General features: G+C 43.6%; 1 protein-coding gene across 7 annotated transcripts in view; it reads right to left on the bottom strand.

Moving 5' to 3' along the window:
- Positions 1–18,697, bottom strand: part of LOC119811272 (solute carrier family 22 member 5) — a 78,455-nt gene extending 59,758 nt beyond the window's left edge. For 3 of the 7 annotated variants that reach the window (XR_006020785.1, XR_006020784.1, XM_038325003.1), the window contains exons 1-4: positions 18,080–18,695; positions 9,457–9,560; positions 1,100–1,254; positions 71–242 (exon numbers count right to left, since the gene is read on the bottom strand). Coding sequence is in view for 2 of the 7 variants with exons in the window: in XM_038325003.1 (XP_038180931.1) it covers positions 71–242; positions 1,100–1,254; positions 9,457–9,560; positions 18,080–18,472 (824 nt within the window). In the remaining 5 variants the exon portion in view is untranslated. Of the gene's footprint in view, positions 1–70; positions 243–1,080; positions 1,255–9,456; positions 9,561–18,079 lie in introns of those variants that run through there. The other 4 variants (XR_005284962.1, XM_038325005.1, XR_006020787.1 and 1 more) reach the window with 3 other exon arrangements.
- Between the last annotated feature and the right edge of the window lie 9,259 nt (positions 18,698–27,956).

The raw sequence follows: 27,956 nt of genomic DNA, 5'->3' as shown, positions 1-27,956 counted from the left end.
TGCCCTCTACTGGACATGAGACTTAAGCCTCCCCAAAGGTAGGCAGCCCAAGGGGCAGGCCCACACTTACCACCAGAGAAGACCACACAACACCCCTGGCACAGTGAGTGCCAGCAGCAGCATCCGCCAGTCTCTGATGAAGTATGCAAAAAGAGGCAGCACCATGTAGCCAAATGCATAAAATATGCACACTCCTAATGTGGCGAATATAATTCGAATTGACTTGGAGAGAATTTCTGTTCCTGTTCAAAACAAGGGAGGAATCAAGTTAATCATTAATTGGGTTATTTTCTTATGACTCTTCTGTGGTATCATTTTCAGTGCAGAGACAAGGAGGGAGCCAGAGTTAGCTGTGTTCTGAAGCCCTGGGAAAGGTTGCATCTGAACTAAGTCTGCTTTGATTTGCTCCTGGGTGTTTCTCTGAGGTCCCTGGGCAACAGTGCTCTCATGAAAACATCAGCAGCAGCATCCCCAGCCACACATGCTAACTATTATCCTTCGAGGAAAACAGGATGCTCTAGGAAGTGTGCAAAGAAAGTAATAATCTTTTCCACAATACAACCCAAGGAACCCAGTGATCTGATTGGTTCAGCAAGGCTCTTCCAAACAGGGAGACCAGAAGCTTTCCGGTGGGAACAAGGTGGCTTGCCTGAGTCAGAGCCTTGAAGGGTGGACTCTGACAGAACCTCAGCTGGACCTCTCAGCTCACTGTCCTTGGCAGACACTGACAGCCACCAATGCTCTTTGGCATCTCCTTTTCCTAGGGAGCCCGCCCATCATGGCCCACCCCCTGCTGGTGTGCCTCCTTCTTTCCTTAGCTATCTAGGCCCCTGCCTTGCAAGTCTTTAAGAATGGATGCCCCGTGGTGAATCCTAGTTAATGGCTTAAGTACTAATAAGGTCAAGGGGCCACAAGTCAGAGGCCAGAAGAAAACTGGAAATCAGAAGTCAGAAACCATTGTCAGGCTCAATTTCCCAGCAGGTAAGCTAGGTTTATTTACTTGAGAATCCTAGCCAGTTTTCCCCGAGGGACATAACAACTTGTCTCCTGAAAAGTGAAACACAGTATTCAGTACTCAACTCCAACCTGATGTCCATACCCAGGACAAATGCTGCCACGTAGTTGGAGATCTGTCCCATGCCAACAAGGACAAAGAGCACAGTAAACATCTCGAAGTTCACAGAGAAAACCTGCAGGAAGCTGAAGCCAGTCTGCATGGCCATGGTCAAAAACAGCACATTCTTCCGACCAAACCTGGGGAGGAGAGGAAGGTCACAGAGAAGCAGTTGGGAGAGGCAGCAGCAACTGGATCCACTTAGGGGCGTTCTCCTGTTATAAGGACTGGTATCAGCGTAGTCCCACCTCTCAGTCCCCATGCTGTCACTGAATTCCACACTTTCCAGCATGAGTTTGTAGCCTGGACACTTAGGCTGCTCCAACAGCAGCACCACAATGATGCTAATGACTGCAGGGGATGGAAAGGCATTTGTTTTGTTTAAATTCATGTAATTATAATGAATCTTAAAGAAAGAAAAGTCGTAATTCATGGTAAATGAAGACTGATCATTTATCCTGACTTCCCTTTGTCTGTGACATGAATAACCAGAAAAAGGTGGTGGGGGTGGAGAATTGTTTATAAAAATGCTGCAAACAAAGAGAAAAAAAGTGCCGTGAAGTGACATGGGCACTATGTGTGAATGACTGACAACCTCATGATGCTGTCCTATAATCCTGCCAGAGGGACTGACCCTGATCCAATCTCTGAATGCAGCTGCCCATCTGCAAAAACAGCAGAAGACAAAGGAAGAGGCTCAGGGAATATAAGATCACTCAGACCTGGAAGGGTAATTCTACAACAGAACTGCCCATGGCTCTTCAATAGATAAACCTCATGGCAAAGAAAAGGATAAAGGGAAAAAACAGAATAAAGTAGACTAGAAGATATACTCAATTCAAATGTAATTTTATTATTTTATGTTCATGTGTGTGTGCCTGGTGCCTGATGTACATGCATCCCGAGTACAGGTAGAGGTCAGAAGAGGTCAGAAGATCTCCTGGGTCTAGAGTTACAGATGGTTGTAAGCTGCCATATGTGGGCTGGGACTTGAATCCATGTCTTTTGGAAGAACAGTCAATGCACTTAACTGCTTGGCTATCTCTACAGCCCTAAGACATACTAAAGTTTGCAAATGGACAAGGCAAAACTTGTACTTAAGGGTGTACATTAGGGGCCTGGTGTGGTGGCAAATGCCTTCAATCCTAGCACTCAAGACATCAGAGAGAAAAGGCATGTGGATCTGTATGGTTCTAAGCCAGCCAGGGTTACAGAGTAAGAACACATTTTTTTTTTGAGACAAGGTTTAAAGAAAATTATTTTTGAGAAAAAACTATCTTCCCCCAAAGAAATCACACAAAAAAAGGAGTTTGAGCACTAAAATTGAAAGACAAAATCCTGAACGCCACAATCTTGAATGCTGAAACTCTGAAAGATCTAAAATTTCAAAATTCTAAAATCAGAATTTTGGAAAAACTAACTTTATTTTGTATGTATAGGTATTTTTGCTTGTATGTGTGTCTGTGCGCCATGTGTATGCCTGGTGCCAGAGGCTAGAAGAAAGTACCAGATACCTTGGGACTGGAGTCACAGATGCTTATGAGCTCTGTGTGGGTTCTGGGAATCAAACCCAGTTCCTCTAGAAGACCAGCCAGTACTCTCAATGTCTGAATTGCCTCTCCAGTCCCCAGTCTAACTCTTGATGAGATTAAAAAAAAAAATCCCTCAAACAAAAAAAACCCTCCATGGGTCACCCAAAGAGCTGAGATCTGGAAAAATTATTATCTTTCCTAAGTGCAGATTTATAAAAAGTACATTTCTTCATTTAATGAGGAAGTTTCAACAGATTAGCACAATAGTTATACACAAAATCAATGCTGGAATAATGTATCTTCATGGAACCAAATTTTCCTGAAATACACAAAATGAAAATACCATCTATATCCCAAGAATTGGAAATGATGTAAATATGAAATATGTAGTATAATGAATTATAGAAAATGCTATTTGTAGTTCAAAATAATGGAAGGATGTGAAAATAGTTCAGTGGCAGAGAGCATGCTTAGTAAGCACCAGGACCTGGATTCAACTTCCAGCACAAATGAAAACAAAAACAACCACGAAAACAACCCAGCATACAAAACCGTTTATTACAGGGACAGATTAGGGGCAACTACATGAAGGCAGCCAGAGGAGCAGGAGACTTGCATCATTATCTACAGTGCAGACTGCTGTCTTTCTTAGATTAGCATGCTTCTGTTTTCTTTCGGTCATGGTTCTTTTTGGAGAATACATTCACCCACACTGTCTGCATGGAGGACCTTCTCCTTAGTCCATGTAGACTCAACACTATGGGAAACACCCTCGGATACACCGGAAACAATGCTTTCTCAGGTTTGTAGGTGTCCATCTGCTTACTATGTTACAGTTTTCCTGAGTATCATATGCATATGTGTGTGTATGTGTTTTCATGTGCACATGTGTGTATGTATATGCATGTAGAGACCAGAGGTCAATCTCAGTGTCATTATTCAGAGCTGTCCACCTCATTTTAAGACAGGGTTTCTCACTGGCATGTAGAACTCACCCATTAGCTTAGGGTGGCTGGAAAATAAGCTCTTGCTCCTGCCCTTTCATCCCTGGGATTATAAAGCAAAGCCACCCAGCTGTTTACATGGAAGTGGTTCTTCTATAACCTTATTCAATGAAAGCTTTTTTGCAGATTTTTGTTTTGAATAATGTGTACATATATGTTTGTGGGGTAGGGATACATACATGTGTCAGTACAGGTGCTCATAGAGACCAGAAAATGAGATCCCCCACAGCTGGAGCTGTGGGAGCTGCCTAATGTGGGAACTGGGAATGGAACTCAGGGCCTCTGCAAGAGCAGTGAGCACTCACTGCTGAGTGCGTCTCTGGCCTGGAAATGGTTACTCATGGGTGCTAACTTGGGTGGGGCAGACACTGGATGGGCTTCTGAGGCACAAAGTTCTACCGCTTGACTTGCTGGTAGTTGTCAGGCCACTCCATTGTGGTTGAACTGTGACAATGACAGAATCTAAAGTAATTTGGCTTCCAGAACTAAAGTAAATATTTGCCTAGATTCTTACTGTCCCCATCCTTAAAGACTCCCCCAGTCATGACCCATAAAGGGAGATGTTGATCTATTGCCCACATTCTGATTATTTCCAGCAACAGTCAACTATGAGCTAAAAAGGAAACTTTTCTTTTTTTCCTTTCTTTCTTTTCCTTTAGTTTTTTGATAAAGTGTTTCTCTAAGTAGCCCACGCTGTCATGGAACTCACACTGTAGACCAGGCTGGCCTCAAACTTGGAGATCTGCCCGCCTCTGCCTCCCAAGCGCTGGGATTTAAGGTGTGCACTACCACTGCCGAGCTAAAAAGGAATTTTTTCAATCTCCTTCCCAGACCCCTTGCTATGAAAAGTGTAGAAGAGACCACCACTATGCACACGGGCCTGAGCTCTTTTCCAAACTCCTGCCATGTTAATAACTACTTTAATAAATCTCCTACCCCAAAAGAACAATCCACCTCAATCACTTCCCACCTTGACCTAAAAATGCAAAAACCTTTCGTTTTATTTCCTGGAATAACTCATCAAACCACACAATTATTCTATGACACTTTCGGTATCTTACTTTAAAAAACAAACTTGTAGCTAGGTGGTGGTGGCACACACCTTTAAGGCTAGTAATTAGGAGGCAGAGACAGGCGGATCTCTGTGAGTTGAGGCCTTGTCTACAAAATCAAGTTCAAGGACAGCTAGGGCTAAACAGAGAAACCCTCTCTTGAAAACAAACAAACAAACAAAAACAAGAACAAAACAAAAACTTGAAACCAACCAACCAACCAAACAAACAAACAAACAAACAAATGTGTTTGTTGGTTTATTGCTCCCAATTTACCAGGAGATCCTGTCTTTTTATATTTTCTACTTACATAGACTATATCTATGTAAGTCTCTCTTAGTGTCTGTATTGTTGTCTAAATTACATGGGATTATGGTTTGTAGGCTGGCTTTCTTTGCTTTATGTTTAAAAACCACCTATGAGTGAGTACATGTGATAATTGTCTTTCTGGGTCTGGGTACCTCACTCAAAATAATGTTTTCTAGTTCCATCCATTTTCTTGCAAAATTCAAGCTGTCATTATTTTTTTCTGCTATGTAGTACTCCATTGTGTAAATGTACCACATTTTTCTTATCCATTCCTCAGTCTAGGGACATTTAGGTTGTTTCCAGGTTCTGGCTATGACAAACAAAGCTGCTATGAACATGGTTGAGCACATGTCTTTGTGGCACGATTGAGCATCCTTTGGATATATACCAAAAGTGGTATTATTGGGTCTTGAGGAAGGTTGTTTCCTAATTTTCTGAGAAATTGCCACACTGACATCCAAAGGGGTGGTACCAGCTTGCGTTCCCACCAGCAATGCAGAAGTGTTCCCTTTTCCCCACAACCTCTCCAGCATAAGTTGTCATCAGCGTTTTTGATCTTGGCCATTCTTACAGGTGTAAGATGGAATCTCAGAGTTGTTTTGATTTGCATTTCTCTGATAACTAAGGAAGTTGAACATTTCCTTAAGTGTCTTTCAGCCATTTTAGATTTCACTGTTGAGAATTCTCTGTTTAGGTCTGTATTCCATTTTTTTTATTGGATTCTGTGATCTTTTGGTGTTCAATTTTTTGAGTTCTTTGTATATTTTGGAGATCAGACCTCTGGCTGATGGGGTTAGTGAAGATCTTTTCTCATTCTGTAGGCTGTCATTTTATCTTGTTGACCGTGTCCTTTGCTTTACAGAAGCTTTTCAGTTTCAGGAGGTCCCATTTAATTGTTTCTCTCAGTGTCTGTGCTGCTGGGGTTATATATAGGAAGTGGTTCCCTGTGTCAATGCGTTCAAGTGTACTTCCCACTTTCTCTTCTATAAAGTTCAGTGTGGCTGGCTTTATGTTGAGGTCTTTGATCCATTTGGACTTGAGTTTTGTGCATGGTGATAGATACGGATCTATTTTCATTTTTCTACATGCTGATATCCAGTTATGCCAGCACCACTTGTTAAATATGCTTTCTTTTTCCATTTGATATTTTTTGCTTCTTTATCAAATATCAGGTGTTTGAAGATGTGCGGATTGATATCCAGGTCTTCTATTCAGTTCCATTAATCCTCCTGTCTGTTCTTATGCCAGTATCAGGCTGTTCTCAGTACTGTAGCTCTGTAGTAGAGTTTGAAGTCAGGGATTGTGATGCCTCCAGAAGTTCTTTTATTGTACAGGATTGTTTTGGCTATCCTGGGTTTTTTGCTTTTCCAAATGAAGTTGAGTACCATTCTTTTGAGGTATTTGAAGAATTTTGCTGGGATTTTGCTGGGCTAAGCCAAATCTTATCATAAGCTCAGGTTACCCTCAAAGTCTACCTTCCTGCTTAGCCTCTAGGGCCTGGATTATAGGCATGCACAACCATACTTAGACCAGAAAACCTCATTTTGAACTTTATTTTTAATTTGTTATATTTCTGGATGGGGTGGTGGCGGGGGACATGTGGTAGTCAGAGAACAACTTGCTGGAGTTGGTTCTCTCCTTCTACCACATGGGTCCCTACGACAGAAATCAGGTGGCTGAACTTGGCAAGTACCATTACCCAGAGCCATCTCTCCCACCCACAGACCTCACTTTTAAAGGCTGTCAACAAAATGGCAAGGCTACATATTTACAAGACCAGGAACTATTAATATACTTCTTCCCAGTGTTGAACCTCTCCTAATACAAAAAGATAGCCTGATAATGTCACATAAAAGCTATGGCAATAGGATTATTTTAATCGAACTTGAGCTTTAGACTTAGTAATATGCTAGGAAGAAAGATCAACATTTGTCAAACATAAAAAGTTACTGTTGAGCCCAGTGGTGATGGTGCGTGCCTTTAATCCCAGTACTTGGGATGTAGAGGCAGGTGGATCTCTGTAAGTTCCAGGCAAGCCTGGTCTACACAGCAGTTTCCAGGACAGTTAGGGCTACACAGTGAAACCCTGTCTGGAAAAAAAAAAAATTAAAAAGTTACTGCTGCTCCTCTGAACACCAACTGAGGCCATAATCTGGTTTGGTTGTCAACCTTGTACTCAGAAGTAGGGAGGCGCAGAGCCGACCTCACAAGCCCGAGCATGTCTCTGGCTGTGCAACAGGCTATGGCAGTACTTGTCGCTGCAGGCAAGGACCGCAGGCAGAACACAGTACTCAGTGCTTTCATTTCCAGGCTGAGCAAGCTTGCTTAAAAGAGATTTCAGGTGCAAAAGCCAACACACACACACACACACACACACACTCAGAGAGGGTTGTCATGTATCCCAGGCTGGCCTGTAAGTCACTATGTAACTGAGCATGACCTTAAACTTGTAATCCTCCTGCCTCTGTCTTCTAAGTGCTGGGATTACAGGGGTGCACCATCACACCTGGTTTATTCGGTGTGTACATCAAACCTAGGGTTTTATGCATGCTAACCAAACACTTCACCAACTGGGAAGTGGAGCTACATTCCTAGCTCTCTGCCTCAAAAATTTCAGAGAAGGTCTCCAATATACTCCATCCCCCTTCTGTAGGGAAGGTGATGCCTAGCATGCTCATGAATTTTGTTTCCATTGTTTCTTTGGGAGAAACTCTTTAGTGTGGGACTTCCCCTTTCCTCAGGTGATCATAGTGTTCCATGCATGGTTCTTAAGATGGCTCATAAAGATCTATTTAACCTAGCACACAACTGGCGTGGTTCCTACACTCAGCTTGGGCACTTCCTCCTTGATTTTGACATCAAATCAATTCCTTTGAGATTCAGTGGTCATTCTATCCTTAAATTCCTCACTTCTGCTGAAGAACCTCTCAGCCTGCTCCTGCCCCTCCTCTGCCATTACACCTACAGGAACCTCTCACGGATTAGCTATACATCCAACAACACACTAAATCTCTCCAATCAGAGGTCTTGTAATCACCCCAAATTCAATACCTTCCTATTGTATCCAATGTCTCCCCTGCAAATGTGGTTCTTTGTCTTAGCTATGAAGGCCAGAGGCCTTTTCTGTCCGCACTCCCCACATGTGACCAGTCAGCAAGTCTTCCTGATTTCACTCTCATCTCTCCAGCCTTGGTCCTATGCTCAGCCCCTACCATCTTCTGCAAGAACCACTGAAAATATTTTAATTGATCCCTTTAAGTTCTCTCTTGTAAACTGGGTGTGGCAGTGTGCGCCTTTAATCCCAGGACACAGGAGGCAGAGGCAGATAGATCTCTGTGAGTTCAAGGCTAGCCTGATCTACAAAGGGAGTTCCAGATAACCAGTGTTATTCTTTTGGTCCCCGCCCCTTTCCACGCCCACTCCCAGCGACCTCTGGTCTCTCGGAATCATCCTGAATCTTTTCTCTTCCCTCTCCCTCCACTCACTGTCCCTGTGTGTGTGCACATGCGTCTTTTGTCTCTCCCCTCTCTCTTTCTCTCTCTCTTTCTCTCTCCTTTAATAAAGCTTTATGCTTATTTTCTGTGTCTGTGCCGTTAACCTGCCGCCGCACCGCCTGTTCACCGCAGCCTTGGTCACATGTGTTCCGCGAGTCTCCGCGCAGCTACACCAGCCCACTGGGCTGGCAGCTGCATCAGCTTACAAGTTTTTAAGAACAAAAATCAGTGCTGTCCCACAGAGAAACCTTGTATTGAAAAAAACAAAAGACCAAAAACTAAAAGGAGAAAGAGAGTGTGTGCATAAGAAACAAGGTTTCTCTTATTTTCCTTCCATCAATACTAGACTGTCAAATTCTTTTTTAAAATGCATGTCTGATAGTCATTAATGTAACTTAGATAAAATCTTTGAAATTGTACAAATAACAATCATTATCCTGGTCATACAGTAAGTGCCATAACCACAGGCCACTTACCTAAGGGTCACCAGAGTTCTGCTCCTCACACCACTAACTGACCAGTGAGATCTTAATCTTCTGTTACCTTGCTCAGGGAGAAAGAACCTTATCTTTAGAATACAGAGGTGGGCACCATGGTATTGCCTAGTGCTCTACAATACAGCACATCCACACATGTATAGCATCAATCTCTCTCTCCCTTTCTCAGGAATAGGAGAGTGCTATAATCTCCCACAAAAAGGGCACCACACTTGTGTAGAAGTGAATCATGGCAAGGCAACTGGTCATTGGACCATGGGTACGCATGGTTTGGCTAGCTCAGGTTTCTCTGCTCAATAAGAACTGGGAAATTATGTGAGGTTGTTGGCCCATTTGGAAGTTGTTGGAAGTCTATGCTAGACATAGATGCTTGCTGCTTCTGAAACGAATGGCCATGGTCTAAGAGAACACCATCAGCTGAAGCTAAGGAAAGGTACATACTCCTTGATCTTACCTGTCTGAGAGCTGTCCTGAAATGAAGGAGCCTAAGAGCACACCCACGAAAAACAAGGAGGTGGTGAGAGGGCCTTTCCAGTCATCGTTACACACCAGGTCCCACTGTAGGAAAAGCAAAGGGATGCATCAGTCACTTCTTTTCTGAGATGTAAGGCTTCTTGTTAAATGATCTGGCATACCCCGCATCCCTGAATGTTCTGAGTATATGCGCTCACTAACACAAGCAATGGCTCATCTGGGCAGCAATGCAGAGAAAGCAGGAGCCTCTTCTCCTTTATCTTGTCTCTCATAGCACAAACTCCCATGCATTGCTTCATTTGGGAAGGGGATTGAGGAAAGCATCATCATTCTACCCAGACATTGACCTATGGTCAGCAAGGCCTGTTGTACTTACTATTAAGAATCCAGAGAGGACCATAGGCTGTGGAAAAGGCAAGGTATCTTTGCTTAATACACTTTAGGCCACTGGAGCTATGGGAGTCAAGAGACAAAGCATCCAGTACATCGAGGACAAAGGCTCTTGGGTGTTCTGTGTAGACCTGCTCCTTTGGCTCTGTTGGGTTCCCACCAAGGCCAATGGTCCCTCGGTCCCTGTTATATTCTGGTCTGGAATATCCAGTTCCACACATCATCAGGACTAATCCCAGTTGTGCCTAAGAGCTATAGACTAGGATTCTGAAAATGGTTTTAACTGTATAGTGGTTTGAATGAGAATGGCCCTAGAGGCTAACAGATTTGAATGTTTGGTCACCAGGGAGTGGCACTATTTGAAAGGATTAGGAGGTGTGGCCTTGTTGGAGGAAGTGTGTCATTGGGAATGGGCTTTGAGGTTTTCAAAAGCCCAAGCCAGGCCTAGTGGCTGTCTTCTTCTGGACAGAGAACTCTCAGCTACTTCTCTAGCCCCATGTCTGCCTATGTGTCACCATGCGCCCAGCCACGACAGTGGACTAAATGTCTGAAACTATAAGAAAGCCCCAATTAAATGCTTTTCTTTATAAGAGCTGCCACAGTCTTGGTGTCTTCACAGCAATAGAACACTGAGTAAGATAAATACCTACTCAAGAGTTAACTAGATTTCCAACCTCACATAAAGCCCTGCCCATCATATTGAACACTGCTTTAATTCCTTTGTCTAGAAAAGCAGAGATTAGGGTAGGAAACAGGATTCACTGTTTGAGTTTCTAACACTCAAAATGTGGTTCCATCTACAGTTACCACAACTAGAAAATGAAGTATACAGGGAGGAGTGGGGTACATGGAAAACATTGACACTTAGACATCTAGCTGTCTCACCCCAATATAAAGCTGGAAGACTGGAAGAAAGTCCAAACAGGGACTTTGGTGTTTCCCAGAAAGATATTGCTTGGGTAGAGACTATGTGCAGTAGGAACCTCTGTAGACCTTATTAGTGCAGCCACCCTCATGGCAATCTAGAGCTCCCTCTGCTGGCACCAAACTCTTGTCTGCCTTCCACAGAGCCTGCTGCCTCCCCAGTACTCAGCAGAGGCTGGGAGAGTGCTGCTCTCACAAAGAATGTCTTCTAGGCTGGTGGCAGAGGAATAAACAGCCGGGCCTCTCTGCTGTCCTGGGTTCATGCAGTCACCTATACCTGGGTGTGGAGGACACCCAACTGGCTTCCCATAAAGAACCTCCACTGCTGCCTCAGACATACTACTAGCTCTCCACTTTGCAGTAAGTAACATGTACTTTAGGATGAGTTAAGATGGGTAGTGATCCCAACCCAGGGGATGATTGTGGATAGCTGGTCTCCAAGTCAAAGAGGAAGCAGAGACCAGCAGGAGTCAAGCATGCTGAGCATCAGGACCCTCCAGGCTCCACCTGCCTTGGTGGTGCTAGCACCCAGATACTGGATAGGTGGATAAATGTTCCTATAGTGATCACCATCCACATGTGACTGCTAAAGTCACTAGGAGTGGTTGGGGTCATAAAGCTGAAGGAGTCAATGATGGCAGGCAGCGTGTGAGCTTCTGTGAAGCTGTTTGTCACATACTACATTATGGCTACTGTCACTCTCAAATATGATAAAATGTATTACTTCTGCTAAAACAAAGATGAAATGAGGGTAAGTTGCTGGAAGCTGTTTATCAACACGTCCATTGTGATGGTTTGGGACTGATACATCCATGCTAGACAAGAAATCCACTCAGAAGATTGGGATGAAGCTCAGTTGGTAGAGTGCTTGCCTAGCATATAAAAAGCCCTTGCTTCAATACCTAGTACCTACTCTTAGAGAGAAGGATCAGAAAGTCAACATTCAAGGTCATTCTCAGCTACATGGTATTGTCAAGGTTAATCTGGGCTAGATCAGACCATGCCTTTTAGAAAAAAAAATAAGGAGTTGGAGGAGGAGAGAAAAGAAAAAGAAATGCACACAGGATTCTATAGCTAAGTTCTTGAGTTGTGGATTGTTGTAGGAGGTTCTTTTGTTTGTGTGTTGCTTTCATTGGTTGAATATAGAGACTGTCTTGGCCTTTTGATAGGGCAGCCCTTAAGTGGGCGAAGTAGACAGAACAGAATGCTGGGAAGAAGGGAAGTGTGGTAGACGCCAAGAATCTCCGAACCGAGACAGACATAGGTTAGAATCTTTCCTGGTAGGCACGACCTCGTGGTGCTACACAAATTATTAGAAATGGGTTAGATCAAGATGTGAGAGTTAGCCAATGAGAGGCCAGAGCTAATGGGCCAGTCAGTAATTTAATTAATACAATTACTGTGTGGTTATTTTGGGGGTTAAGCTAGCCGGGCAGCAGGACGCAGCCCGCTGCTCTTCCTAAAACAGTAGATCTTTATAAGTTTACCCAAAACAGGCTTCTGGGAACCCCACACTGCAAGGTTGGATGCCGAGTGAAAGCAGATGAAACTGCTCTAATGGTTTGTAGCATCTTTCAGGCTTTCACCCCATCTGTTTGATTTATCCTGTCCTTAGTCTAGGCATGAGCTTAACTCACTGAAATAAGTATTCAGTTACCTACCACTGACAGTCCCTGATACCTCTCAGGGCCTGGCTTACAATAATATTTGTCTCCTACTGTATATAGGGAGCCTGTGAGTAGAGTCAGCCAAGACAAGAGTTCTCAAAAGCACAGGGCGAGTCTCATCTATTCATTCACTGGTCAACCTTCATATCCAATGCAGTAGGCATTTAGACTTGACCTGAATTCTTGTTGGAGGGGTGGGATCATAGTCAAAGTTACACATTCCTGCTTGATGAGCTTACACACGAACCTAGTATTCTGTACTCACTGGCTACTCAGCTATAACTGAAGTACCCGAAGGCTAGACAATCAATGCTTCTTCTACTTGGTAGGTGGCTCTGTAGTACTAGCCATGCATGAAGCTTCATAGATGGAGAACTAGAAGAGGGGACCCAAACTTGGAGAATCAAGAACAGCTATGACCAAGGTCCACACTTCTTTCTAGTCAGAAATGTGTCTCTCTAGTAGTAGTGGGTTCAAGGGTATATTAACATAGGTGCCAGAGCTCTCTAAACTGTCCACTTAGCTAGACTCTTTATCTCATTTATGTCTCAATCACTGATGAGCTTTTCCCCTGAGAATCCCATGCCCTCTTTTGGTACTTCATGTATGTGGTACTTCAAACACATGCATACAGAACACTCACAAAGATAAATCTTTAAGAAAAAAACAATTGTTGAGCTTTTATAAAAGAAGATATGTTCTGTTTATTATATAATGCATATGTAGTATATGTGTATGCATGTCTGTACAGGTCTTTATACCTACATACATGGAGACTAGAGGAGTATGTTGGGTGTCCTGCTTTATTCCTTTGAGATGGGGTCTCTCCCTAAACAGCATAGCTATGCTTGGCTCCTCCACATTCTGGCTTTCTGAGACAGGGCTTCTCCGTGGCTTCTCTCAAACTCAGAGAGCCACTGCCTCTGCCTCTTGGAGTGCTGATACTAAAGGTGTACCCCACCACACACAGCTTTCTATTCCTCTTTTTAAAAATGATTTAAAAAATTTGTGTATGACTTTTTAAACTTTATGTGTTTATGTGAGTGTATGTCACATGTATATACTTGCCTGTGTATACAACACCAGAACAAAGTGTTGAATCCTCTGGACCCAGAATAACAGGTGGTTGTGAATTGCCCATGTATGCTAGAAACTGAACTCAGGTCCTCTGGATGAGCACAAAATGCTATTTAACACTTAGACATCTCATAGGCCCCACACTTCTTTCCTTTCTTCCTCCCTCCCTCCCTCCCTAACTTCCTTCCTCCATTCTTTCCTTCCCTCCTCCCACCCTCCCTTCCTTTTTTCAGTGTGGGAGCTGGGATCCAGTGTCAGCAAGCATACTTACCCTGAGTCACCTCTCAGCCCAAAGAAGCACATCTCTACCTAATATATAATGAACATTCCTTTCAACAATGGGAAGAAAGGGGCGGGAGAAAGAGAGAGGAAGAGAGGGACGGAGCAAGGGAGGGAGGGAAGGAGAAAGAGAGGATACAGTCTTCTGGGACTAAATGTTCTTGCACCCATGAACCAGCTGGAAGAGAAAAGTGATAGGATCTATGTCCAAGAGGCACAAGTCTCCCTGAGATGTACCTAGTGTGTCTGCATCGGTGACCAAGCACACTAGCAGGTCTCACTTCCTACTTTCCCTAAAACATTGTGTTCTATCCCCCACTACAATTAATGGTGAGAGTTTAGAGTCCCAACAATCAGGAATCTGAAGCAGGAAGATCACTTGTGGTCAGCCTAGCAAGAATCAATTTTACAAAATAAAATTGAAAAAAAATTATAGTGGATCCTTGCTTTAGGGCTTTCAGGAAAGAGAAGTAGTACCTGCTCTAACAACCTCTGTCATGCCCACCATGTCCTGAACAGAGCAATGACCTGGGAACTAAATGATACATGGCTGAGTGGCTCAATGGATAAAGGGGCCACCGCCCTTCAACACCATCATTTCCTTTACGGTGTTGTGCCCATCTGTGCAGAGTCCAGATGAACTCCAGACTTTCATCTGTAGATGAATTCTTTTCTTTGCTCTATGACTCCCGACTGTGTCACTATCGAACCCTGACCCAGAGTGCTGGTTCTCAGTAAGAGAGGGTTCAGTGTGACTGCTCCCATCAGCTGTGTCTACTATGGCTCTGTGCACTAGGAGTTAGGGCCAGCAAGTGGCTTTGGTTTGTCATGTAGCTACCAAGGCAAAGATGAGTGTCTGTGGATCTCAGAAGTAAGCAGGGCATAGGCAAGGGGGTGGCTAACACAGGTAAGCAGTAAGGTCCTGGCTCCAAGGTACTCTGGTCTCTATTTTTCAGACTCATGCCAAACCCACCAACTAGGGTGTTAGGATTTTCATCCAGTGGGTTGTGGATAATGGTGGGAAGAATTCCCATTTTCCAAGATGACCTAGGCAAGAGGCAAGACTGATGGAAAAGCTAGTCTGGAACACCAGAGAACAAGTTGGAGTCCTGCTGATGCCTTGACAAGAGACTCATGGAAAGCAGAGACGGGTACGGTGTAGGACAATTCAGAGCCATGCCAGACTTCAGCTGAAGGAGCCTGAACTCATAGGCACCCGAAAGCCATACAGAAATGTATCTGCCTGCAGGCTTGGCAAGGTTTCTGTGAAACCACAAAGCAGGTGGCACAGCAATGTAAGAAACAGGCAGGTTCTCAGAAGAAGGGGTAGCTCTGGATCAGAAGTACAGCATGGTGGGTAGGAGTTGCCAGGTGTCCCAGAGATGAGCAAGGAGCAGGAAGAGGGGCCAGCCTACAAGCATGTAGCTCATCAAGCTTTTCTGAAACGTGGGCTCACAAAGCTCTCTGACCTCACAGAAATCTCTTTCTTTTGGCCAACCCCACTGCCTGGTTTTCAATACACATAGAGCCAAGCTCCAGTCAGTGTGTGTGTGTGTGTAGGGGGGGGGATCATATTTCGCTTAAAGCATTCCAGTCAGTCTGTGGCTCCTCAAGTTTCTCTTTTGTCTATCAATTAGTTCTTAAACCTTCTATAAAGGCTCATAAATTATTTTCCCAATCACCCAATTTCAATTAAAAAAAATCTCCCTCAAGCTGGGCAGTGATGGCTCACGCCTTTAATCCCAGCACTTGGGAAGCAGAGGCAGGTGGATCTCTGTGAGTTCGAGGCCAGCCTGGTCTACAAGAGCTAGTTCCAGGACAAGCTTCAAAGCCACAGAGAAACCCTATGAAAAACCCACAGAAAAAAAAATCTCCCTCATCTAGCATCATGTCAAGATTCAGGGAGACACAGAAATCTAATCTATTGCAAAGTTTAGTACTTCAATTATGTAATTTAACTTGAAAGTGAAAGAAGAAGAGGAGGAGGAGGAAGAGGAAGAAGAAGAGGGAGAAGAAGAAGGAGGAGGAGGAGGAGCAGGAGGAGGAGGAGGAGGAGGAGGAGGAGGAGGAGGAAGAAGAAGAAGAAGAAGAAGAAGAAGAAGAAGAAGAAGAAGAAGAAGAAGAAGAAGAAGAAGAAGAAGAAGAAGAAGAAGAAGAATTGGGATAGAGGGCAGGCTTAGAGACATTTAGCAGGCAGTGGACTGACTAGCTGCTGTGGTCAGCAGGCTAGGTGTGGGTTGTCTTGGAAAAAGTCATCAGAATGTTAATGCAGCAGCTTTCAACAGTGGTTGTTCATCTAAGATGACAAGCCTTGAACTTCAAGTCAGGCATTCCAGTATTCCCAAACAAAAGGGCTAACTAAGTAAAGTATTAAACTCGCCTCCCGCAAAGACTGCTGACCTGTAAGTAGGTGAAAGGGCATACAGCTCTTACGAAACTGCTAAGACAGCTCAATAACATCCAGATCCATTGGGAAAAAATAAAGACACGCTGACATTGGCAGCAGCGGTAGGTCGAAAGGATCTGGACTCCTGCTGCTTACTTTTCCTCTGGGGAGCTCACCAGCACTGCAGCCACCCTAGGCAGCAAGCAGCATGACAGTGAGAGCAAGTGACACAGGGCAAGCCCAGTACCCTCAAGGTCAAGGTAAAGTTCAAGAGATGCCAGTAAATCCCTTCAGATTTCAACTGCCCGTCTCTGGGCAGCCAGAAACAGATCTGAGGAACTGCTGTCACCCAGTAGCCTCTGTCGGATCCCACTTGCTTCCAAGTACTGTGAGTTTGGAGACCAGGATAATGTGGAGCAACTGAGAATCTCTTCTCTGTGGACTCATAGATCAAAAGCACTAACCAACTTAGTACTGGCTTTTTGTTTCGTTTTTGCTTTGTGTAGGCCTGGATGTCCAGGGACTCATGTGTAGGCCAGGCTGGCCTGGAACTCACGGAGATCCACCTGCCTCTGCCTCCCGAGTGCTGGGATAAAGGCGAGCGCCACCACGGCCTTTAACGTTCACTCTCACTACTTACTTAGGTAGCAGGTAGGCACAGGTTTTGGAGACACCAACTCTCAAACATCCAAAGAAAGCAGGCAGTGATTTTTGCAGGGATGCTCTCAGACTCTACCCTTGAAGGGTCACAACCCCTGAAGCAACATACCTGGGAGCCTCCATAAGGAGGGAAGTTCAGTCTCTGGCCTCCAGGCGGCTTAGATGCCATACATGGACCCCTCGCTTCTCCTTATTGCTACTGCTATGCATCCTCCTGTAACCATTTCTTGCTCTTGGATCTGGACCTAATGGCTAGGTTCACCAAGAAGTTATCTCCTCCACTAACTGATCAATCCCTATTCCTGACATTCAGTGACCCTGAATATCACGTAAGGCTCTTTCATTGTTCTGCATACTCAGTATTGCTGAGAGCCCAGGAAATGACAGTTGGTGCCTAAGTCCCCCAAACACATCCACATGCACCATTAAACAGCATGTCACATCTCCAGCTGAGAGACTGCAAGGGGTCGGACAGAGTCACTGAAGAATAAAGAGAAAGGGGATGAGGATTTAGGTTTCCATCATTCTCCACATAAAGGCTACATGCCACAATTAAACCCCATCAGCGCTCTTGTCTCAGAATACTGTGGAAAAGACTCCATATAAAGTCACCCTGAATAGATCTTTAGACCCAGGGGTTCTTAAGAAATAACAATCCACTGAAGTTAAACAACAATTTCTCATATGGCATCTTCCTCTTTCATGAGGCATCTCTCAAGGGGCATCTCTCATGGGGCATCTCTCATGAGGCGTTTCTCATGGGGCAGGATGAGACATCATTTGGGATGAGGATGGGTGAAGGAGGGAGAGTAACTAGAGAAAAGGAGGAGAGTTTGGGACACATGCTTCCTTAACTTAGAAACGTTCTGCAGAGCATCCCTTTCTGAACACAGACGCTGAGACGGAGGCACTTCCCTAGACCAAGTCCTAGGCTTCTCTGGATCACATCACTAGAGAAAGTCGCACCACTCAGAGCCTTAGGGCTTTTCCTAGAAGCAGGACCTTCTGGACTTCATCTTCAATGTGGCTCTAAGGACGGATGGCCAGCCTGCCACTTGTGCTCTGAGGGACATACCGTGGCTAGAAGTTATTTCATAAATCTGTGTTCCTGGGCGTCCTGGCTGGAGGATGCCCATCACCAGGGAGCCTGTGCCTTGGACGAAGGACTACAACTGTCGCCCGCGGTTATCACCAGATGCTGACAGGAACCTGCCACCTACCTCGGTCACGATGGTAGACAGGAAGATGTCCTTGCTGTACTCCCAGCCATCCAGGCAACTCTCCTGCTCCAGCTGCTCCAGGTCCACGTCCAGTCCCGGCTCCAGTCCTAGCGCGGAGAAGTTGACCATGGCAGCCAGTTGGTAGCGGCGACATTTCTGGGGCACCTGTCGTCCGTCCTTCGTCTCCAACGGGATGCTGTGGTTGCGCCACGCGCTGCTCAAGTTCACGGTGTCAGGCACCAGGCAACGGTGCTCCGGGGTCCCCGCCAGGAACACGATTGACATCCCATTGAAGCCATTGGGGATGATGCTGGCGCTGAGGAGGAAGAAGATGAGGCGTTGGAAGGGTCCCCAGTCTCCCAGGAAGGCGGTCACCTCGTCGTAGTCTCGCATGCTATCCTCAGCAGCCCACGGCGCCCGGCTGGTGACCTGGGGACACCGCGGCGCAGGAAATCGGGCGCTGCGGGCGTCTGCGAGTGAGGAAGAAAGGGACTCGTGAGTTCCCCCGCCGCCTCAGACTTGGCTACCGCAACTTTACATAGGGCCTGAGGCCGGGGCGGGCACTGGGCCTGGGCCGCAAGGCCCGCCCCGCCGTCCCGGCTCGGAGGCACGGTGCGGCGGGGGCGGGGCAGGGGGCTGAGTGACGCACGGTGGGCGCCGACCGCGCGTGCGCCTGAGGCGGAGCCGAGCAAGGACTCCGAACTGGCTGGGCGGTGCGGAAGGCGGGGTTGAGCCTGACTTCTGAACTGGGAGAGCGGGAGGGTGTGGCCTAATATGGCCCCGCCCCCTTTGCTGGTCTCGGTGTGGGCCTGGCTGGGGTGGTGTCTTCTAGTTCCGCCCAGACTGTTTGGCTTAGGGGTTTGGGCGGGGCGTTTGTGGACCACGCCCCGAGCAGGTCGGCTAGTCGGGGCTGGATAGGGTCTCTTTAGATAATGACAGGGACTAGATTCCCTGGGTTACTTTGAGAAAGGGTGACTCTGAAGTCCTTTTTTCCATGGCCAACCTGAGTAGTCACTCTAGAGAGTCTTAGAATTTAAGGGTGGAGTCGCCTACCCTCTCAACTTTTTGTTGTGGGTCAGAAGGTATTGTGATCATCTGAGAGTTGACAACCGCCTTTGTCCCAGTTTTTCCTGAAAAGAGCCGCATCTTTGGGGGCTGCGGAGATAGCTCAGTATTTAAGAGCCTAGGTTGCAACCTGGCATGAAGCTGCCTGCCTTTAATTCCAGCATTTAGGAGGCAGAGGCAAGCAGATCTCTGAGTCTGAGGCTGGTCTGGTCTACAGAGTTCCAAGACAGCCAGGGTTACACCCCTTTCTGGGATGGGTGTGTGTGTGTGTGTGTGTGTGTGTGTGTGTGTGCGCGCGCGCGCGCGCGCGCGCGCGCGCGCTCCCAGATTGTTTCTCCAGATGTCCTGGGCTCTGTTCCCAAAAGGCATAGGGCAGCTCCCATGGCAACAGGCATGTACTTGGTGCATAGACAAGACAAGACTTGCAGGCAAAACACATAAAAATACAATAATAGTAGTGTGTATATTAAAAAGGGATGGATTTTGAGACTGGCCATGAGAAAGGGTGCAATGGATTTTAATTCCCAGACTCCCACTCTGTTTTGTGTTCTTAAATAATTTGGTTGTTTCACAGTTGATTTAAGGAATGGAAAAAAATTTAACTTCAAGATTAATGAGCTTAGTCTCGGATTCTCAGATTTGTAATCTTTACTGTTAACTCAGGAACCAATTAGTTAAAACAAAAACAAAACATACAGCAACAACATCAAAAACCTGTCTGAGTTTGTAGCAGACACCTTCCCAGGCCAGCCAGGGCTACATAGTTAAACTCTTATCTCAAAATAAACAAACACAAAACCTTTCCATGAAACTCAATATTTTGTCTAAGTAATGTAATCTAATAATAAAGGCATAAAAACAGCAACTGTGTGATTCTAAAGCAACATTGCCTAATAAAACGAGACGTTCCATTTGTAATTTTATTTATACTTATTTTTTTGAGATAGGTCTTGCTATATGGTCCTGGACCCCAGGCCATGGAACGGATGCTGCCCACAGTTAAGGTTCGTCTTTCTGGCTCAGCTAACCCAGTCTAGAAACTTCCTCACAGGTATGCCTAGAGGTGTCTCTCTAGATGCCGTAAGGTTGACAATATTAACCATTGTAATTAAAATTAACCATATTAATACAATTTCCAGATTTAATAACTGAAAAATCTACCTGGTTAAACTCAAAGTTTAGATGAACAAGAAGCAATTTTAATTATAATTATGTCCCCCTGAAGGTGAAACAGAGTTGTTAGCGGGGGTCCTGGGCTCGACCTGGCAATGCTGCTTATTCAAAGCTTTTAGAGCTGGGGTGGGGCTCAGTGGGAGAGTGCTTGCCTAGCATGCACCAGGCCCTGAGTTTGATTCCACCAATGTAAGAAAAACTTTCTTTAAAATGTATGAAATAAATTGTAATGTACTTAACCTAATGTATCAGAAACATTATTATTTCATCATAAAATTGATATGGAAAGTATAAATGCTTTTGATCCCATTTCTCATCCTAAATCTGAGTAGTCCCATGTGTACTTGAAGCTCACTTCAATTGGATCAGGTGAGGCACACCCTTAAATACTTAACAACTATATTTAGTTAGTGGCTACCATATTGGGTTGTACTGTTTTAAGGACTTTAAGAATTTTGGCTGCTAGTAATAATTTAAATATTACAAGATATTCTTTTTTTACAAGATATTCTTATTTTGTAAAAATGCCTTTTAATGTTTTTGTGTTTTCTCCTGCTTTTATTTTGTTTTACTTACTTGTTTTTGTGGTCCTGGGGTTGAACCTAGGGCCTTCTCATGCTTGTCTGTTTTAAAACAGAACAAAACAATACAATCACGATAGTATTTAATAAAGGCTAAACTGAAAACAAAAATATAGAAGGGAATCTAGCATTGCCACCAGTTCTTAGACAAGGAAATATGCATGTCTTAGTTAGGGTTTCTATTGCTATGAAGAGACACCATGACTACAGCAGCTCTTATAAAGGAAAACATTTAATTGGGGCTGGCTTATAGTTTCAGAGGTTCAGTCAGTTATCATCATGGTGAGAAGCATGGCAGCATGCAGACAGACATGGTGCTGGAGAAGGAGCTGAGCATTCTACATCTTGATCTGCAGGTGGCAGGAAGGAGTCTGAGTGTCACACTGAATGTAGTTTGAGAATATAAGACTCCAAAGCCCATCTCTACAGTGACACACTTCCTCCCACAAGGCTACACCTACTCCAACAAGGTCACACCTCCTAATAGTGCCACTCTCTTTGGACCAAACATTCAAATCATGAGTTTATATGGGCCATACCTCTTCAGACCACTACAGAAAACATTCACATAACACATAGATTTTTAAAATAAAACTACACTGAGCCAGGTGTTATAGCACATGTATAATTCTAGCATTTGTGACAGAGGCAAGAGGATCCTAAATATGAGGCCACCCTGGGCTACACATGCTTGCTTGGAACTCATAGTGAGACCCTTCGGAAGCAATGGTAAAAGTGTTATCACAAGCACTGGTCATTCTTTGCATCTGACTAGCCTTCCTTCTTCCTGAATCTCCATGGCTATAACTTTAAAAGAGAATTTGTTTCTTGCTAACATCATAACTAGTCCTTATTTAAAATTAAGAAAGTACAACTTCTTGGTAGTAAACCAGTTTCTTGTATCCTAAAATATTATTAAGCATTTCAAAATAATTGAAAACCTCTTTGAAAAGAATGTTGACTCCTATCCAAAGAAAACCAGGTAAAAATAAGTCTTATTTTTACCATAGATAAAAGCTAGTTTACACTATAATAGAAAACATTGGGTTTTGCAAGATGACTCAGTGGGTGAAGTGCTTGCTCCCAAGTTCAATGACCTGAGTGTATTAATCAGGGTTCTCTAGAGTCACAGAACTTATGGAACAAATTCTCTCTCTGTCTCTATACATATGTAAGTATGTATGTATGTAAGTGTGTATGTATGAAGGGAATGAATGTACTGGAACGACTTACAGGCTTCAGCCCAACAACGGCTATCTGTGAATGCAAAGTTCAAGAATCTAGTAGTTACTCAGTCCCAGGAGACTGGGTATCTTAGCTAGTTGTTGCAGGGAGGGCCTGCTTGTTTGTCCTGGCCACCCAGCTAACTTAGCCCCAAAATAACCACACAAAAACTATATTAATTAAATCACTGCTTGGCCCATTAGCTCTAATTTCTTTCTTTTTTTAAAATATTTTATTTATTTATTTATTATGTATACAATATTCTGTCTGTGTGTATGTCTGCAGGCCAGAAGAGGGCACCAGACCCCTTTACAGATGGTTGTGAGCCACCATGTGGTTGCTGGGAATTGAACTCAGGACCTTTGGAAGAGCAGGCAATGCTCTTAACCTCTGAGCCATCTCTCCAGCCCAGCTCTAATTTCTTATTGGTTAATTTTTACATCTTAATTTAACCCATTTCTATTAATTTATGTATCGCCACATTGCAGTGGCTTACCGGATAAAATTCCCAGTGTCTGTCTCCGGCAGATCCATGGCATCTCTTTGACTCTGCCTTCTTTCTCTTAGCATTCTGTTTAATTCCCCCCCCCCCCCCCCCCCCCGCCTACCTAAGTTCTGCCCTATCAACAGGTCCAAAGCAGTTTCTTTATTAACCAATGAAAGCAACACAAAGACAGAAGGACCTCCTACACCATTCCCCCTTTTCTGTTTAAACAAAAAGGAAGGATTTAACTTTAACATAGTAAAATTACATATAGCAAAACAGTTATTAAGCAAGAATTACAGTTACAATACTTATATCTACTTTATCTTTTATCATAACTAAGGAAAACTATAACTATCTATCTATTCTTCAACTCCATCAAAGACTCCAGAAGGATATAATATTACTTAAGTAAACAGGAAGTACATTGTAAACAACTTCCAAAACTCTAGAATTGACAGCGACATCTCACTGCCCGGACAGTCACCCAAAGTTTTTCTGTACCATTGGGGCATCCACCTTCAGCCTACAGGCCCATAGTATCTGGCAGACTTTTCCATGAAGCAGGAAATTTCAAAGACAGTTCAGTCACTTTCTTCTGTGTCCTGCAGAATGTCTTGCAGAGTCTTTCATGAAGCAGGAACCCTGAAGGATCATCTCACTTTTAGGCAAGTTCAGTAGTCATTTTTCTGCAGGTTACTGCATGTCCAGTTCCGCAGTTTAGGCAAGAGCAGTTTCTTGCCCAAATGACTAAGGAGCCTCTTTGATACCCATCTTCCTCTCAAAGTAATTGGTGCTGCCAGGAGCAGATGTGTCTCACTGTCATGAAAAGCTCTAAAATTTTAAAACATTTTAAATGCCATATTCTGTAGTTTTTGAAAGATTATGAAGAATACCTGTCTAACTGAAACAGATCTCTATACATCTGGAAAATCTAACTAACATGACTACAAGCTTGAGTATTATAGATGATTATTAACCTATATTTCTTAATTATACATTATATTTTTAAATGAACTACACAATCACAACATCTTAATCAAGATCAGAAATACATATACATATAACAAAATTGACCTTAAATTTGTATCAATAAACCAAGATTCATACCAATGAAAATTATTCATATCTATATCATATCCCCCTTTAAATGTAAAAGAACATTTATAAACAATATTAGGGAATATGGGCATAGTTTTGTCCATACTGCTTCCTGCTGTTTGGGGGCATTGTTAATCAGGTCTTTAATCATGTATCCTGTGTGCTAGGTTCATCTCAGTCAGTAGTTGGGCGAAGTAATTTTTTGAGGGTGTTCATGGTGACCTTTCAGGGTGACATGGTCTATCAAACCATATTTATCTGGAAGTATTTCACAGGTTCTCATCTTCTGTGGAAACAAAAGAAAAACCTCTTTTCTAAAGCACCATATTCTTAGACTCAAATTCTGAAATCAAGATACCTTTATAATATACATGCTGGTTTAGCTTAACAGCCCATAAAATGAAATGTCTCTCTGTACTTAGCTCCTTCACAGTCAAAAAAATTCAAAGATAACACAATATTATATATAATACAGACTCTCTGTGAATTTTCCATTTTTCTGTGGCTTATTTTTCTTTACTCTATTACTTTTTAATTTTTATTTTATTATCTTTATTCCTTTAATCTATGCCTGTCTGTACTCTATCTTTTTAAAGACTTTACCCTACTTTTTAAAGCATTAACTTTAGTTTATGACTCTCTATACTCTTTTTCTTCTCTCTCCCAAGCCTAAGTACATTTATCCAACACTGTGACCCATTTAGAGGTCTTTTTCATCTGAATTTGTCTTTATTGTGTATCTGTATTTTCTGATCAGAAACATTTCTTAAAATGCTAAATGCTTAAGAATCTAAGCTGTGACATTTCTAGGTCAAATATGGTACTGCCTGCCAGTCTGGCCCAGTCCAGCATGGCAGAGCTGCTTGCCCTCTGAAAGTCAAGCACACTGCCCTACTTCCAGGCACATAATAGTCCATGTTGCCTTTAAGCAAGCTGCAGTAGCTTGCTCACAAACCCCAGTCAAATGCTCTGTAGCTGGACCTCCTGCCTGTGTCAGAGGTTGCACTGTCAGCCTGGCCCAGAAAGCCTGCATTTCAAAACTGCAAGGCTTTTTTTTCTGCCACCGCTGCTGCTGCTGAGTCAGGAAAATCTCTCTTAAAGGAGCTGTGGTATACCACCAGCAAACAGCAAGAAGCTGTGTTAAACTCTGTATATATTTTTTTTGTCTAGAATTCTTTTTTAATCCCTCTCAGGTTTTATGTGGAGTTAGTTGACCACATTGGAGTGCCAATTGTTTCAGGGAGGGCCCGCTTGTTCTTCCCAGCTGCCCAGCTATCTTAGCCCTGAAATAACCACATAAAACTGTATTAATTAAATTGTTGCTTGGCATATTAGCTCTAGTTTCTTATTGGTTAACTCTTACATTTTAATTTAACCCACTTCTATTAATCTGTGTATCCCTATGTGGCAGTGGCTTAACGGGTAAAATTCCTAGTGTCTGTCTTCAGTGGATCCATGGCGTCTCTCTGACTTTGCCTTCTTTCTCCCAGCATTCTCTTTAATTTTCCCCACCTACCTAAGTTTTGCCCTATCAACAGGCCCAAAGAAGTTTATCAACCAATGAAAGCCACACAAAGATAGAAGGACCTCCTACACCAGCTGGTCTTCAGTATATGCTGGAATCCCAAAGAAGTAGGCTCCAATTCAGGTGAAGGAATGGATGTGCTGGCAAGGAGAGGGCAAGCAGCCAAAGAAGAAGAAAACCTTCCTTCTTCCATGTGTTTATACAGGCTTCCAGAAGAAAATGTGATCCAGATTAGAGATGTGTCTTCCCACGTCAAGGTCTATATCAAAGGATTGTGTCATCCTACCTCAAGATTCCTATCAAAGGCCTGTGTCTTACAGCCTCAAGATCCAGACCAACAGCATGTTGTCTTTCTCCGTCAAGATCTGGATCACAGGTGTGTCCTCCATTTCTGGATTGTAGTTCAATTCCAGATACAATCAAGCTGACAAACAAGAATAGCCATCACATCTACATGGTAGAAAGAAAGAACTGACTCTGGCAAATTTCCCTCTTCTCTCCACATGTGTGCAATGGCGGTGTTATACACACACATACACATACACATACACACACACACAAAACCACAAAACAAAGTGTAATTTAAAAAATTAAATTTCAGCTGTAAAGTAACTAATGAAGATGCCAGTGTCAATCTCTGGCAACTACACATGCATATGTGTGAAATTACATCCATACACATGTGTAAACACATATGTACACACAAAAAGCTTATTTTAAATGGATTCAAACAGGGATAGATACAATAACGGGCCTCCTAGATGGCGGCCAATGGTCCCAGCTTCCTGGTATTGCTAGCCCATAGAAGGGCCTTCCCTCTTGTGTCCTGTTGGTGTCTGTAACTAACTGCAAAAAGTAGTAATGGTGGAACTGACTGGGGCTCCTTTGAAAATGTTCTTTGATCTCTTTGTCTTAATGGATTCTATCTTGACCCTCTAACCTGCTCTCTCTTTCCCAGTTATTTCTCCTTCCCAGCTGTCTGAGTCAGTGTTCTATTGCTGTGAAGATACACCATTACCATGGTGACTCTTATAAAGGAAAATGTTTAATTGGGGCTCACTTACAGTTTCAGAGGGTTAGTCTACTGTCATCATGGCAGGAAGCATGGTGGCACACAGGCAGACATGGTGCTGGAGAAGTAGCTGACAGTTCTACATTCAGATCTGCAGGCAACAGGAAGAGGGAGACTCTGGTTTTGGAATGGGCTTTTGAAACCTCAAAGCCCACCTCTGATGACACACTTTTTCCAACAAGGCTTTCAAATAGTGCCACTCCCTGGTGGCCAAGCATTCAAATCTATGAACCTATGGGGGCCATTCTCATTCTAACCATCATACCAACTTACTTTGAATTCCAGGAATGGTGAACCCTGCAGCCAATCACCTGCTGGGAACTAGTCAACCAGTCACAGTTTCTATGGTTCTCCGACGCTAGCAGGACTCACAGAAACAACTCTGAGATCAGGATCAACCAAATCACTCTGAGTGAGATCTCAAGACACACCACCCTTGGTTTGTATGTTTGTTTTCGTCTCCTTTCTGTTTATAATTTCGAAGCTATTGTTAATACCCGGAATGTAGTTTCTAAGCTGGGCACAGAGAAACTGTCTTTCTATTTCACTGCTTCTCATCTCTCTCTGATGTTTGGACCCTGGAAGACACACCTGGCAGAACCTGGTCTGTTCAGATGCCCAGAGTTAGGCCTCTGGTAACAGTTATAAAATTTATTTAAATTAATCTTTAAAAATGTTTTATGTGTGGGTGTTTTGCTCTACGAGGACGTACAGTCTTTGACATAGTCGCTTCAGCATCATCAGAGCCGTGAGAGACTCGAGCTCCGTGAGAGACTGAGTGTGGCGAGGAGGCAAACATTTGCTGTTTTAAGCTGTGAGTTTGGGGACATTATGTTCTTTGGCAATAGATAATTAACTAGTACTATTTGAGTCAAGTCAGATGTTAAAATCCTGAAGAACAAACACACGTATAGTCCTTCTTATATCCCCAAGATAGAATATGTACAGTGAGTACAGTGTACTGACTGAGAACACAGCCTCTGGTTATAGGAGGAAAGATCAGAATCTGGGCTAGGGAGATGATTCAGTCCATTGACAGTTAATATTGTCAGTTTGACAAGATCTAAAGTCACATAGGAGACAAGCCTCTGGGCATGCCTGAGAGAGAGTTTGTAGATTGGGTTCACTGAGGTGAGAAGATTCATCTTAACTCTTAGCTGCACCATCCCATGGCTGGGGTCATAGACAATAAAAATGTGTGTGTGTGTGTGTGTGTGTGTGTGTGTGTGTGAGAGAGAGAGAGAGAGAGAGAGAGAGAGAGAGAATGGGATGCGTGTATGCATGTAGGTGTGTGTGTATAATATACATATGTATATATGGATACACACACAATGGAAAGCTATTCAGCCATTAAAAGAATCATGAAATCCTTCATTTACAAACTGACAAGATTTAATGGGTCTGGAGGACATTGTTACAATTTAAATGAGTCAGAGAAACAGTGTTTCACAGAGAAAAGTACCTCATCATTCTCTATTGTGATATTGAGACTCTCCTACCCATATTAAAAATAATAAAAACAACCTTAAGAACTCTGAAGTAGCTGTTTGTGTAAGTCAGGTTTTGTCACTGAGGCTGTGACAAACACTCAGAGAAACCACTTAGAAGAGGAAGGGTTTATTTTGGCTCATGGTTGGAGTGGCTTCAGCCCA

The sequence above is a fragment of the Arvicola amphibius genome, chromosome 4 (assembly GCF_903992535.2).
Source record: "Arvicola amphibius chromosome 4, mArvAmp1.2, whole genome shotgun sequence".
Lineage (NCBI taxonomy): Eukaryota > Metazoa > Chordata > Mammalia > Rodentia > Cricetidae > Arvicola > Arvicola amphibius.
Note: the sequence above shows the minus strand (reverse complement) of the source record. Positions and strands in the feature narration are given on the sequence as shown.